General features: G+C 38.2%; 1 protein-coding gene across 2 annotated transcripts in view; it reads left to right on the top strand.

The window, feature by feature from the left end:
* The window catches only part of ACLY (ATP citrate lyase), a 179,777-nt gene that overhangs the window by 26,871 nt on the left and 136,255 nt on the right, over positions 1 to 16,651 (top strand). For both annotated transcript variants that reach the window (XM_053698912.1, XM_053698904.1), the window contains exons 3-5: positions 1,060 to 1,182; positions 2,571 to 2,633; positions 8,387 to 8,577. In XM_053698912.1, coding sequence (XP_053554887.1) covers positions 1,060 to 1,182; positions 2,571 to 2,633; positions 8,387 to 8,577 — 377 coding nt within the window. The remainder of the gene's footprint in view (positions 1 to 1,059; positions 1,183 to 2,570; positions 2,634 to 8,386; positions 8,578 to 16,651) is intronic.

Here is a 16,651-nt window from a genome sequence, read left to right as displayed (position 1 = left end):
ACATAGAAAAGGTAAAAGTAAACTTTTATTTCCGTTATGAGGATAGTGACTGATGCCTAAATTACTCAGTGTCTGGCAAAAAAGTAATACCCCACCCATGTGACTTGTGTCTGGTTACATATTACAAAGTAGATGCATCACATCTGGTGGAAAGTACTGCATCACAGTGAACTTTAAAGGGATATGAAGCAGTGCTCTTTTACATAACAAAAAAACCCAAAGCGCCACTATTTAATTATATATTTATGTAACACATTATGTTAAAAAAAAGCAAACAATTTGTTTGTTTTCTTGCAAAATAAGCACTGCCTTTAGTGAGATACGAGAGATGACATGATTTCTGCAGCAAAAACGGAGCAGGTGTCTTTTAGCAATCACATCAAATGAAAAGCTATACCTTTGCCTTACTGTAGATGCCACAGCCCCATCGTGGAGCTGTGACAGGGAGTAATCAACCCTGCACACAAAAAAATTATGTAAAAAAATAAAAAGTAAAAGTTTAAATCCTTTTAAAATTATGAATACATAGTACAATGATTTCTATTCATTGTTGTAATAACAAAACACTGGTTTATATCCCTTTTTAAATGCGAGATTGTAAAATTATAAACTGTATAAATAACACTTAGCAATATATTTTCATTATTTCTTTTGCCCCCGTTTCCTTTAATTACTTTTTGAAATTGTGAGCTTTTCAGTTGCTGTTAGAAATGGAAGTGCAGAACATTGTTATATTCCACACAGTCATTGGCTGCACGCTCAGGTTACCTCCTCTGCTCTGGCCAAATAGGTTACTAATGTTGCAACATTATCCTGATTCATCAACATCCTGCATGTTTCCTCAATGCCATGTATAATTTTCAGCCCCTGATTATAAATAGCTTTGGCAGAAGTAGTATCATAATGTTATTTACCTTGATGTTCAGAAGTTCATTCTAGGGATGAGCTTAATTTATCTCCACTATTGTTTACGGTCATGTAGCCCATGGAATAGATTGCATTAAATGTCTTGAGTTTGTGCAAATCCAAATGCTTTTTAACTGTTAAACCATTTTGTAGCCTCTGGTGGTAAAGCCAGACCAGCTGATCAAGCGCAGGGGGAAGCTGGGACTGGTTGGTATAAACCTAAACTTGGATCAAGTGAAGAGCTGGTTAAAGCAACGAATGGGACATGAGACCACTGTAAGTAGCCACCATTTTCTGTGCATTCCTATGACTACTGTTTTAAAGGCAATGTCCTGTTCATTAACAGTTGAGTAATCATATCTGCCATATTATAGACCCCATGACAAATACTAATATAAAAATTTATCATGCACCTGCATTTAGCTTTTTAGATTTACGGAATCCCAAAAATAACATTTTGTAGCTGACTGTAGGGAAAATTGTTATGCATGAATCATTTTCTTCTGTCAAAAAGATTTGGTTTTCTATACTTTGCTGAGCTGTCAGACGCCCCAATTAACAAGATGAATTCCCAGCATGACTTTTGTGATATGAGCGAGCTCCACTCCATCAGGCTGATTTGCTGCCTGCTGTCAGAACGCAGGTTGAAATGCTCGGGTGTCTCAGACTGAAGAAAAATAAGAAATCGCCTTCTGAATTTTTAATCGTTGCATTCATTAAAACATTTTTTTATTTGAAATATCACACTGCTTTGTAAATAGCTCAGCATACACAAATGATAAAAATCTACCACAGCGGTCTTACCATGCCGTATGTGGGATCACTTTAAGCTTGATCATCAATAATCAGTTAATAGTGGTAAACAGTGTAGGTAGGGGCAATTTAGCTCATATATTTTGCTAGATTTTATTATAAGCTGCAACTTTGAATTTCCTTGGGGAATAAATCAGAACATATTACCTATATAGGTGATCAGCTTTCTAGTGGAATTGATAGTGTTTTACTGTATTGTCTTTCATGAAGCTCCTCTGTATAGGCCATAGGTGTGGAAAAAAACATTGCATGTTCTGTCATGCATGGGAAATATGTCAAAGCTGTCATGAAGGTACTAGATATCCTAGGTAGGAAAAAGGCAGTGGGCAAAGAAGCATAATTCTTAACGTCCATCAACAGCTGTTGTGATGGTTCATTTCGTGCAAGAATTTTTCTGGCATTCTAAACATTAAACCATTGAAACCAAAACAGTTGTTATACAGGGGAAACGTATAACTTACTTTTAGAAATGAAACCACATGACACAGAAGGATAATATTTTTTTATGCCCATTTCTGAGTCAAGCTGTGACACAATGTTTTGGGTAAATTATGTTTTGTATACATTTGAATCACAGTTTAAATAGCTCTTGTGGCCTCTCATCAGGAGTTGCATCTCATATCGCCACCTAGTGATCATCAATATATATATTCAAATGTATCTCTATACAGGTAACATAAAATAATATATATACAACATTTAAAACCATTCTAGGTATGACTCTGTATAAACCTTAAAAAGTGATCAATTCAGATATTATAAACCAGAAAATAACAATGCACAAAAATGTCTACATTTCAGTGCGTATTGGTTTGTCAGATTTCTCATTAAACCTTTTATTTTTTCCTTAGATTGCCAAAGCAAGAGGCATCCTGAAAAATTTCTTGATTGAGCCATTTGTTCCTCACAAACAGGTGAGGTCCGAGAGTGAAGGATTACAGATGCTTAATGGACCATTGAATACAGTAGAACTGCATAAAAAACAAATGCATAATAAGACAATGAATATATATCGGTGTGACCTAATAGCACTCATCATCTCTCTAATTGCCTAATTGTGTAATAATAACTGTTAATTGTAAATAGTCACAAGTATTTATTACACACGTGTCCATATAAAGACAGAAAATATCTCTGGGTGTATGTAACATGGTGTGAGTAATACAATGTAATCTCAGTTACACAAAGATAGTGTCAGCGTATTATCAAGGAACGCTTAAATAGTAATAGTTGAATTCAGCTCAGCATCCCAACCCTAACCATAAAAATAACAATATATACCTTGACCATATAATATACCATATCATGGCGATAGCCTGGTTGTGATTAGACGTTATGGTGAGAGAAAATACTGATGGAGTTGAAGAATTATTCCATACAAAGTGTTTATAATAGCACTGTAAAGCTGTTGGAGGCAAAATAAAGCCTGTATTATAATACTGTATGAGAAAAAATAATAGATAAACTTGAATTTGCCTCGCCAAAATAGCCACTAGTTAATTCCCTTGATAATGTACCAGTTATAAAGAGATGATACAACAGCTGGCCCCTGAGAGGAGCTTGCTATTAGTGAGATCAGGATAGTGATTCACTATATTTAGATATGGTGGTTACATGTTATGGATAAGTAACAAATGTTGGTGTTCAACTTAGTCAGTAAGTCATTGCGCTTGAACAGTAGTATTAATATAAAAATGATAGCCACAGTCAGTTCTATAATGTTGCAAATAATTAGTATATATCCGAGAGACTACAATAGTTAATACTATCAAAGAATATACTTATAGGATGGCAGCGGCATACATATTAAGCTTTCAAATTACAGAACGAATACAGAGAAAGCACTGGTATGCAAGGTTATTGTAAATTACCTGTTAAATACAGCAGCTTGTGTTAATACTATGTAGCCCTCTTTGCGTATATAATTGTTACTAAAAACAGTTCAATTTATCAATTGGAGGACTTATAGGGGCACAAAGTAATCCTCTCAAATGATATTGGCAACAGTGTGCAGAGTAGAATTTAGTAAAGTATATAATGTAACGCTAAGACGCTAGTTGTTGGCAACAGTGTGTAGAATTGAATCTAGTAAGATATATAATAAAATATTAAGTTGCTAGTAGAGCCCTTTATATTACTACCGATATCCCAGAGAGAGATATCTCCCAGTATAAAACTTGTTTCTGTTGATTGTTGCCCATTGTTCTATCTCGGTATTGAAATAATTAAACTACCTAAGGAGTAGAAATCACCACTTAAACATAAAAACTGAGGATCCCAGTTTTTATGTTTAAGTGATGATTTCTACTCCTTAGGTACTTTAATTATTTCAATACCTATATACTTTACTAAATTCTACTCTGCACACTGTTGCCAATATCATTTGAGAGGATTACTTTGTGCACCTATAATAAGTCCTCCAAGTGATAAATTGAACTGTTTTTAGTAACAATTATATGCCGCTGCCATCCTATAAGTATATTCTTTGATAGTATTTTCTATTGTAGTCTCTCGGATATATATCAATTATTTGCAACATTATAGAACTGACTGTGGCTATCATTTTTATATTAATACTACTGTTCAAGCGCAATGACTTACTAAGTTGAACACCAACATTTGTTACTTATCCATAACATGTAACCACCATATCTAAATATAGTGAATCACTATCCTGATCTCAGTGTCTCGCTAATAGCAAGCTCCTCTTAGGGGCCAGCTGTTGTATAGTTGTATCTTTATAACTGGTACATTATCAAGGGAATTAACTAGTGGCTATTTTGGCGAGGCGAATTCAAGTTTATCTATTATTTTTTCTCATACAGTATTATAATATGGGCTTTATTTTGCCTCCTTCAACAGCTTTACAGTGATAATATAAACACTTTGTATAGAATAATTCTTCAACTCCATCAGTATTTTCTCTCACCATAACGTCTAATCACAACCAGGCTATCGCCATTATATGGTATATTATATGGTCAAGGTATATATGGTTATTTTTATGGTTAGTGTTGGGATGCAGAGCTGAATTCAACTATTACTATTTGAGCGTTCCTTGATATTACGCTGACACTATCTTTGTGTAACTTGAGATTACATTGTATTACTCACACCATGTTACATACACCCAGAGATATATAGAATGCTTGTATTCTATATTATTTTGGGTCCGTCTGTAATCTATTAAATCTTTATGATTTATTATTTTTAGGATCGATCTCTACCACTTGTTGTTTTTAACGTTTGTCCCAATTTTAATCTTCATGTAATAAAGTTTGAAATTTTAACCGCTGTTTCCCCTACAGGGAAATATTTTCTGTCTTAATATGGACACTTGTGTAATAAATACAGTTATTATCACACAATTAGGCTATTATAGAGATGATGAGTGCTACACTTTAGCTGTTAGGTCACACCTACTTTTTGTTCCGATTCTTCAAGTGTACAGCACCTGATCCTACATTGTAATATACAATATTATTGTAATACAATTATTAGGACATCTCTAGCACAGTAGTGCCATTCTCCTTTTCTTTTCTCTCTCCGTGGTCTCCCTTACGCAAATATATTGGTGTGTGTGTGTATATGTGTGTGTGTGTGTGTGTGTGTATATATATATATATATATATATATATATATATATATATATATATATATATATATATATATATATATATATATATATATATATATATATATATATATATATATATATATATATATATATAATATAAAAAGTCTACACACCCCCTGTTAAAATGTCATATGCAACCATATTATTTTAGTTTATTTTTTTTTATTTTTACTTCCCTCCACCTAGAAGTTTCAGTTTGTTTTTCAATTGAGTTGTACAGTTTATAGGTCACATTAAAGGTGGAAACAGTTCTGAAATGATTTATCTCTGTCTCATTTTTTTACTTCACAGAAACCTGACATTTTAACAGTGGTGTGTAGACTTTTTATATTGTGTGTGTGTGTATATAATTATATTATATATTTTTTTTAATTACTTCTGTTTTTCCCTGCCCATGTACCATTTGACAGACAAACATAAATCACAAAACACACACATACTGTGAACTCTTGCACATGTTCAGGTGGAGCTGGTGTCTCAAAGTGTGTGTATTAAAAGACCACATTTTTTTTATAATGGGAGTTTTTTTTAAAATTATTATTTAAATTGCATGCTCTATCTGAATCATGATAGTTTTTTTATTTTTGACTTGTTTCTTTTTTTAAATATGCCCATGACTAGCTGTTCTCAAGACTCTACAGTGCCACAATTATACATTTCAACATCGTTTTCAGATTATTAATAGATAAGACCCTGAAAGGGGGTTAATAGTTGTAGCCTCAGTAACTAGTGATTATATTGTGTCTTGCAAACTCTGGGACAGATGTCTGGCTAGTAATTAAAGAATGAACAAGTTCTTTCTTGTATCATGGGCAGAAAATATATTTGTAACATGCTGTTTTCTCTTAAAGGGCTATTGAAGACAGTGTAATTGTATAATCAACAAATATATAGTAAAAAGAAGACACGGCAATAACACTTATTTTATTAAACCAATTGTAGGTTTTTTCCTCTCAAATTTCAAAGCTTTAATTTTTTCCCTGTATCATAATACAACCATCAGCCAATTACATACTCATATACTTATAAAAGCTATGAACTCTATGTTCCCTTAAGTGAGCATTAAATATAGTAGAATTGCATAATTGACACATGCATGATTAAAAGACATTGCGAAAACTCGCCGGCATGGAGAAGAATCTTGCCAAATCTTTTGTGGGCTTTTTTTAAGCATTATTTGGCAATGTTGGTATCTCTCCTTCACATCCAGAATTCATAGCAAGATAAATAATTCTTAAGAAAAAAAATACTTTTTTAAAAGTCTTTGCGGGACCCCGTGGTACTGAGATGTATTCGATCATCTCATCAGAGTGTAGAGGTGTAGATCATCAGGCCTTTAGCCTTAATTTCAAATGAGTTTTAGAAATAGAGTATCTCGCAAAAGTGAGTACACCCCTCACATTTTTGTAAATATTTTATTATATCTTTTCATGTGACAACACTAAAAAAATGACACTTTGATACATTGTAAAATAGTGAGTGTACAGCTTGTATAACAGTGTAAATTTGCTGTTCCCTCAAAATAACTCAACACACAGCCATTAATATCTAAACTGTTGGCAACAAAAGTGAGTACACCCTTAAGTGGAAATGTCCAAATTGGGCCCAAAGTGTCAATATTTTGCGTGGCCACCATTATTTTCCAGCACTGCCTTAACCCTCTTGGGCATGGAGTTCACCAGAGCTTCACAGGTTGCCACTGGAGTTCTCTTCCACTCCTCCATGACGACATCACGGAGCTGGTGGATGTTAGAGACCTTGTGCTCCCCCACCTTCCGTTTGAGGTTGCCCCACAGATGCTCAATAGGTTTTAGGTCTGGAGACATGCTTGGCCAGTCCATCACCTTTACCCTCAGCTTCTTTAGCAAGGCAGTGGTAGTCTTGGAGGTGTGTTTGGGGTCGTTATCATGTTGGAATACTGCCCTGCGGCCCAGTCTCTGAAGGGAAGGGATCATGCTCTGCTTCAGTGTGGCACAGTACATGTTGGCATTCATGGTTCCCTCAATGAACTGTAGCTCCCCAGTGCCGGCAGCACTCATGCAGGCCCAGACCATGACACTCCCACCACTATGCTTGACTGTAGGCAAGACACACTTGTCTTTGTACTCCTCACCTGGTTGCCGCCACAGACGCTTGACACCATCTGAACCAAATAAGTTTATTTTGGTTTCATCGGACCACAGGACATTATTCCAGTAATCCATGTTCTTAGTCTGCTTGTCTTCAGCAAACGGTTTGCGGGCATTCTTGTGCATCATCTTTTGAAGTCTTCCTTCTGGGATGACAACCATGCAGACCAATTTGATGCAGTGTGCAGCGTATGGTCTGAGCACTGACAGGCTGACCCCCCACCCCTTCAACCTCTGCAGCAATGCTGGCAGCACTCATACGTCTATGTCTCAAACATGGCGAGGTCTGTTGTGAGTGGAACCTGTCCTGTGAAACCACTGTATGGTCTTGCCCTCCGTGCTGCAGCTCAGTTTCAGGGTCTTGGCAATCTTCTTATAGCCTAGGCCATCTTTATTTAGAGCAACAATTTATTATTTTCAGATCCTCAGAGAGTTCTTTGCTATGAGGTGCCATGTTGAACTTCTAGTGACAAGTATGAGAGAGTGTGAGAGTGATAACACCAGATTTAACACACCTGCTCACTATTCACACCTGAGACCTTGTAACACTAACGAGTCATGACACCGGGGAGGGAAAATGGCTAATTGGGCCCAATTTGGACATTTCCACTTAGGGGTGTACTCACTTTTGTTGCCAACGGTTTAGACATTAATGGCTGTGTGTTGAGTTATTTTAAGGGGACAGCAAATTTACACTGTTATACAGGCTGTACACTCACTACTTTACATTTACAAGTCTCTCATTTCTTCAGTGTTGTCACATGAAAACATATAATAAAATATTTTCAAAAATATGAGGGGTGTACTCACTTTTGTGAGATACTGTGTGTGTGTGTATATATATGTGTGTGTGTGTGTGTATATACATATATGTGTAAAATGGGCTCTTTTTATCATGCAGGAGGAGGAATTTTATGTCTGCATTTATGCAGCCCGTGAAGGGGACTATGTGTTGTTCCACCACGAGGGTGGTGTGGATGTTGGAGATGTGGATTCCAAGGCCCAGAAACTTCTCGTTGGAGTTGGGGAGCGTCTAACAGAACAGGATGTGAAGACTCATCTACTGACCCAGGTTACCCAAGAAAAGAGAGAGTAAGAAACTTGGGGGGAGGGAGAATTATGAATGTAGTGGTCAATGTACATATGTGTGTCCTATGTAATGAACATCAGCAATGTTACAAAAAAAAGGTTTCTGTCTTTAGACCCCATTATTTTTATAACCTTATTATTTAAATGCATTGTTGGGTTAAGGTTAGTAAATTAAAGGTACATAATAATAATAATAATAATAATAAATAAAAAAAAAATCTTACTATATAAACTAATTGTAACTTGATCTCTTGCTCTTCTCTCATTTGCAATCAGTTGAAACTTTTATAATGAACAGAACATTTATATTTGTGCATACATTACACTTGAGTCTCAGTTGCTCACTGGCTGATAACTTTAGTAGCGCTACAGATCAACAGGGATACACCTCCAAAAGCTTAAAAGGGCCATTTTAATTGAAAAATTACATGCCCTAATACTATCGACCCTGCAACACTGTGTTTAACCCCTGCAATTGGGTTAAACACAGATAAGAAATACTGCTGTGCACTGCTGGTCCCGAGCAGAACACACCGCTGATCCAATCAGCAACGCTAGTCGCACTACTGATGTCCAACTAACTCTGCTGATTGGATCAGCTGCTGTGTTTAAAGCTATTGCAGGGGTTAAACGCACAGAGCATGTGATTTTAAGCCTAATCGACCCTGCAGCACTTTACGCATTAGAGCATGTCATTTTTCAGCTATAATGGCCTTTTAACAAAAAAAATTATAGTCCATATCTTTTTTTTTTTTATTTTTAAAAAGAAAGAAAATATAATATTTGTCTTTTTAATGCTGTAAAGAAAATTACGTCCTTTTTAAACTCCTTCCTCCCTTTTACTCTAAGCTGTGCAGATACTCAGTGTTTTTGTAATATCATGAGGTGAAATATGTAGACTGCACACTTCTGTGAATACAACCTTAAAGGGACTGTCTAGTTTGAAAAATGTTGTATTATGTAAGAGCATTTTATTGATAAACAGATTATTATTTTATAATTTTATTTCTCCAACATTGGTGTGTCCGGTCCACGGCGTCATCCTTACTTGTGGGATATTCTCTTTCCCAACAGGAAATGGCAAAGAGTCCCAGCAAAGCTGGTCACATGATCCCTCCTAGGCTCCGCCCACATCAGTCATTCTCTTTGCCGTTGCACAGGCAACATCTCCACGGAGATGGTTAAGAGTTTTTTGGTGTTTAAATGTAGTTTTTATTCTTCTATCAAGTGTTTGTTATTTTAAAATAGTGCTGGTATGTACTATTTACTCTGAAACAGAAAAGGATGAAGATTTCTGTTTGTAAGAGGAAGATGATTTTAGCAGACAGTAACTAAAATCGATTGCTGTTTCCACACAGGACTGTTGAGATGAAGTAACTTCAGTTGGGGGAAACAGTTAGCAGACCTTTCTGCTTAAGGTATGACTAGCCATATTTCTAACAAGACCATGTAATGCTGGAAGGCTGTCATTTCCCCTCATGGGGACCGGTAAGCCATTTTCTTAGTCAAATATAAAAGAATAAAGGGCTTAAAAAAGGGCTTAAAAACTGGTAGACATTTTTATGGGCTAAAACGATTGCTTTATTGGGGCATATTATGCAGATTGTAGCTTATAATTGGCATTATAATCTTGGGGAACGTTTAAAAAACGGCAGGCACTGTGTTGGACACCTTTTTTGGTCTGGGGGCTTTTCTAGTTATAGACTCAGCCTCATTTTCGCGCCATTACTGCGCAGTTGTTTTTGGAGAGCAAGGCATGCAGATGCATGTGTGAGGATCTAAGAATCGCTAAAAAAGCTTCTAGAAGGCGTCATTTGGTATCGTATTCCCCTCTGGGCTTGGTTGGGTCTCAGCAAAGCATATAGCTGGGACTGTATAGGGGTTAAATTTGAAAACGGCTCCGGTTCCGTTAATTTAAGGGTTAAAGCTCTGAAATTTGGTGTGCAATACTTTTAATGCTTTAAGACACTGTGGTGAAATTTTGGTGAATTTTGAACAATTCCTTCATACTTTTTCACATATTCAGTAATAAAGTGTTTTCAGTTTGAAATTTAAAGTGACAGTAACTGTTTTATTTTAAAACGTTTTTTGTGCTTTGTTGACAAGTTTAAGCCTGTTTAACATGTCTGTACCATCAGATAAGCTATGTTCTATATGTATGAAAGCCAATGTGTCTCCCCATTTAAATTTATGTGATAATTGTGCCATAGTGTCCAAACAAAGTAAGGACAGTAATGCCACAGATAATGATATTGCCCAAGATGATTCCTCAAATGAGGGGAGTAAACATGATACTACATCATCCCCTACTGTGTCTACACCAGTTATGCCCACACAGGAGGCCCCTAGTACATCTAGTGCGCCAATACTTATTACCATGCAACAATTAACGGCTGTAATGGATAACTCCATAGCAAATCTTTTATCCAAAATGCCTACTTATCAGAGAAAGCGCGATTGCTCTGTTTTAAACACTGAAGAGCAAGAGGACGCTGATGATAACTGTTCTGACATACCCTCACACCAATCTCAAGGGGCCATGAGGGAGGTTTTGTCTGATGGAGAAATCTCAGATTCAGGAAAAATTTCTCATCAAGCTGAACCTGATGTTGTGACATTTAAATTTAAATTAGAACATCTCCGCGCACTGCTTAAGGAGGTGTTATCTACTCTGGATGATTATGACAATTTGGTCATTCCAGAGAAATTATGTAAGATGGACAAGTTCCTAGAGGTTCCGGTGCCCCCCGACGCTTTTCCTATACCCAAGCGGGTGGCGGACATAGTAAATAAAGAGTGGGAAAGGCCCGGCATACCTTTTTGTCCCCCCCCCTATATTTAAGAAATTATTTCCTATAGTCGACCCCAGAAAGGACTTATGGCAGACAGTCCCCAAGGTCGAGGGGGCGGTTTCTACTCTAAACAAACGCACTACTATTCCTATCGAAGATAGTTGTGCTTTCAAAGATCCTATGGGTAAGAAATTAGAGGGTTTGCTTAAAAAGATTTTTGTACAGCAAGGTTACCTTCTACAACCAATTTCATGCATTGTTCCTGTCACTACGGCAGCGTGTTTCTGGTTCGAGGAACTAGAAAAGTCGCTCAGTAAAGAATCTTCGTATGAGGAGGTTATGGACAGAGTTCAAGCACATAAATTGGCTAACTCTTTTGTTTTAGATGCCGCTTTGCAATTAGCTAGATTAGCGGCGAAAAATTCAGGGTTTGCTATGGTGGCGCGCAGAGCGCTTTGGCTAAAGTCTTGGTCAGCGGATGTGTCTTCCAAGACAAAATTGCTTAACATTCCTTTCAAAGGTAAAACATTATTTGGACCTGATTTGAAAGAGATTATTTCAGACATCACTGGGGGAAAGGGCCACGCCCTCCCACAGGATAGGTCTTTTAAGGCTAAAAATAAGCCTAATTTTCGTCCCTTTCGCAGAAACGGACCAGCCTCTAATTCTGTATCCTCTAAGCAAGAGGGTAATACTTCACAACCCAAACCAGCCTGGAAACCAATGCAAGGCTGGAACAAGGGTAAGCAGGCCAAGAAGCCTACCACTGCTACCAAAACAGCATGAAGGGATAGCCCCCGATCCGGGACCGGATCTAGTGGGGGGCAGACTTTCTCTCTTTGCTCAGGCTTGGGCAAGAGATGTTCAGGATCCTTGGGCGCTAGAAATAGTTTCTCAAGGTTATCTCCTGGAATTCAAGGAACTACCCCCAAGGGGAAGGTTCCACAGGTCTCAATTATCTTCAAACCTAATAAAGAGACAGGCATTCTTACATTGTGTAGAAGACCTGTTAAAGATGGGAGTGATACATCCAGTTCCAATAAGAGAACAAGGAATGGGATTTTATTCCAATCTGTTCATAGTTCCCAAAAAAGAGGGAACATTCAGACCAATTTTGGATCTAAAGATCCTAAACAAATTTCTCAGGGTACCATCGTTCAAAATGGAAACTATTCGAACGATCCTACCTACTATCCAGGAAAATCATTTCATGACTACCGTGGATTTAAAGGATGCGTACCTACATATTCCTATCCACAAGGAACATCATCAGTTCCTAAGGTTCGCTTTTCTGGACAAGCATTACCAGTTTTTGGCACTTCCATTCGGATTAGCCACTGCTCCAAGGCTTTTCACAAAGCGGTTCTAAGACCAAGGGGCATTGCAGTAGTACCTTACTTGGACGACATCCTGATTCAAGCGTCGTCCCTGTCAAAAGCAAAGGCTCATACGGACATCGTCCTAGCCTTTCTCAGATCTCACGGATGGAAGGTGAACAAAGAAAAAAGTTCTCTGTCCCCGTCAACAAGAGTTCCCTTCTTGGGAACAATAATAGATTCCTTAGAAATGAGGATTTTTCTGACAGAGGTCAGAAAATCAAAACTTCTAAGCTCTTGTCAAGTACTTCATTCTGTTCCTCGTCCTTCCATAGCGCAGTGCATGGAAGTAATAGGATTGATGGTTGCAACAATGGACATAGTTCCTTTTGCACGAATTCATCTAAGACCATTACAACTGTGCATGCTCAGACAGTGGAATGGGGATTATACAGACTTGTCTCCGACGATTCAAGTAGATCAAAAGACCAGAGATTCACTCCGTTGGTGGCTGACCCTGGACAATCTGTCACAGGGAATGAGCTTCCGCAGACCAGAGTGGGTCATTGTCACGACCGACGCCAGCCTAGTGGGCTGGGGCGCGGTCTGGGAATCCCTGAAAGCTCAGGGTCTATGGTCTCGGGAAGAGTCTCTTCTCCCGATAAACATTCTGGAACTGAGAGCGATATTCAATGCTCTCAGAGCTTGGCCTCAACTAGCAAAGGCCAAATTCATAAGGTTTCAGTCAGACAACATGACGACCGTTGCATATATCAATCATCAGGGGGGAACAAGGAGTTCCCTGGCGATGAAAGAAGTGACCAAGATAATTCAATGGGCGGAGGATCACTCCTGCCACTTGTCTGCGATCCACATCCCAGGAGTGGAAAATTGGGAAGCGGATTTTCTGAGTCGTCAGACATTCCATCCGGGGGAGTGGGAACTCCATCCGGAAATCTTTGCCCAAATAACTCGATTATGGGGCATTCCAGACATGGATCTGATGGCGTCTCGTCAGAACTTCAAGGTTCCTTGCTACGGTCCAGATCCAGGGATCCCAAGGCGACTCTAGTAGATGCACTAGTAGCACCTTGGACCTTCAACCTAGCTTATGTATTCCCACCGTTTCCTCTCATCCCCAGGCTGGTAGCCAGGATCAATCAGGAGAGGGCCTCGGTGATCTTGATAGCTCCTGCGTGGCCACGCAGGACTTGGTATGCAGACCTGGTGAATATGTCATCGGCTCCACCATGGAAGCTACCTTTTGAGACAGGACCTTCTTGTTCAGGGTCCATTCGAACATCCAAATCTGGTTTCCCTCCAACTGACGGCTTGGAGATTGAACGCTTGATTTTATCAAAGCGTGGGTTTTCAGATTCTGTAATAGATACTCTGATTCAGGCTAGAAAGCCTGTAACTAGAAAAATTTACCATAAAATATGGAAAAAATATCTGTTGGTGTGAATCTAAAGGATTCCCATGGAACAAGATAAGAATTCCTAAGATTCTATCCTTTCTACAAGAAGGTTTGGAGAAAGGATTATCTGCAAGTTCTCTAAAGGGACAGATCTCTGCTTTATCTGTTTTACTTCACAAAAGACTGGCAGCCGTGCCAGATGTTCAAGCATTTGTTCAGGCTCTGGTTAGGATCAAGCCTGTTTACAGACCTTTGACTCCTCCCTGGAGTCTAAATCTAGTTCTTTCAGTTCTTCAAGGGGTTCCGTTTGAACCCTTACATTCCATAGATATTAAGTTACTATCTTGGAAAGTTTTGTTTTTGGTTGCAATTTCTTCTGCTAGAAGAGTTTCAGAGTTATCTGCTCTGCAGTGTTCTCCGCCCTATCTGGTGTTCCATGCAGATAAGGTGGTTTTGCGTACTAAGCCTGGTTTTCTTCCGAAAGTTGTTTCCAACAAAAATATTAACCAGGATATAGTTGTACCTTCTTTTTGTCCGAATCCAGTTTCAAAGAAGGAACGTTTGTTACACAATTTGGACGTAGTCCGTGCTCTAAAATTCTATTTAGAGGCTACTAAAGATTTCAGACAAACATCTTCCTTGTTTGTTGTTTATTCTGGTAAAAGGAGAGGTCAAAAAGCGACTTCTACCTCTCTTTCCTTTTGGCTTAAAAGCATTATCCGATTGGCTTACGAGACTGCCGGACGGCAGCCTCCTGAAAGAATCACAGCTCACTCCACTAGGGCTGTGGCTTCCACATGGGCCTTCAAGAACGAGGCTTCTGTTGACCAGATATGTAAGGCAGCGACTTGGTCTTCACTGCACACTTTTGCCAAATTTTACAAATTTGATACTTTTGCTTCTTCGGAGGCTATTTTTGGGAGAAAGGTTTTGCAAGCCGTGGTGCCTTCCATTTAGGTGACCTGATTTGCTCCCTCCCTTCATCCGTGTCCTAAAGGATGACGCCGTGGACCGGACACACCAATGTTGGAGAAAACAGAATTTATGCTTACCTGATAAATTACTTTCTCCAACGGTGTGTCCAGTCCACGGCCCCCCCCTGGTTTTTTAATCAGGTCTGATGAATTATTTTCTCTAACTTCAGTCACCACGGTATCATATGGTTTCTCCTATATATATTTCCTCCTGTCCGTCGGTCGAATGACTGGGGTGGGCGGAGCCTAGGAGGGATCATGTGACCAGCTTTGCTGGGACTCTTTGCCATTTCCTGTTGGGGAAGAGAGTATCCCACAAGTAAGGATGACGCCGTGGACCGGACACACCGTTGGAGAAAGTAATTTATCAGGTAAGCATAAATTCTGTTTTTTTACTGTTTAACTGCTCCAAACTCTTTAAAAACGTACTGTAGTGCTCCTGGACCACCCACATTTTGCTCCAGATGAGGATATGTCCTGTGATTGGTGCATATGCACATATGAGTGCTTCTCATTTGCCCACCAGCTACATCCTTATCTGTAGTGGCACAGGAGCACATTTTCACTATGTGTTTTATTACTTTCTAGTGGTTAAACACACAGTAAGAAGACATTTATTTCTTTAAATAGAGCATTTTTATAATAGAATGTCTCTTTGAAATAACTGTTATTGTACATATAATTCTAATATGCGGTCAAAATGATTAATACTATCAGGACAAAACAAAGCCAATGTACATATACACATCTTAGCATAATTGAGGTTTAGATGTGTGCTTGTTATTATTGCTGTATTGCTAATTAAACCAATTGTCTAGAGTTTAAAGGTTATTGAAAATGTTTATTTACCTCAGCAAAATGTGTAACATTTGTTTGAGGGACATTGCTATAAACTAGGTCTATGGCCTACGTATTGCTGCAATAATGAAGAGTTTTGCTTTATGTATAAAGCAGAGACCATGTCATGTAGATTACTGCTGACTTTCTGCTCTGCCTGCATTATGTAGTTGTGCAATGGATTCTTTACCCTCTGGGCTGAACCTATTTACTTTTCTTTCTAACGACACAATGAGTCAACGGATCATCTAATTACTATTGGGAATATCACTCCTGCCTAAGCAAAGAGCACCACAGCAAAGCTGTTAATGGGACACTGAACCCAATTTTTTTCTTTTGTGATTCAGATAGATCATGCAATTTTAAGCAACTTTCTAATTTACTCCTATTTTTCTTTGTTCTCTTGCTATCTTTATTTGAAAAATATGGCATTTAAGCTTTTTTTCTTGGTTCACAACTCTGGACAGAACTTTTTTATTGGTGGATGAACTTATCCACCAATCAGCAAGGACAACCCAGGTTGTTCACAAAAATTTGGCCGGCATCTTAAAGGGACATTATACACTCATTTTTTTCTTTGCATAAATGTTTTGTAGATGATCTATTTATATAGCCCATAAAGTCTTTTTTTTTTTTTTTTTTAAATGTATGGTTTTGCTTATTTTTAAATAACATTGCTCTGATTTTCAGACTCCTAACCAAGCCCCAAAGTTTTATGTGAGTACTGACAGCTACCTTCTC

The sequence above is a fragment of the Bombina bombina genome, chromosome 1, assembly GCF_027579735.1.
Source record: "Bombina bombina isolate aBomBom1 chromosome 1, aBomBom1.pri, whole genome shotgun sequence".
Taxonomy (NCBI): Eukaryota; Metazoa; Chordata; class Amphibia; order Anura; family Bombinatoridae; genus Bombina; species Bombina bombina.
The sequence above is the reverse complement of the archived record's forward strand: the minus strand, read 5'-3'. Positions and strand labels throughout refer to the sequence as shown.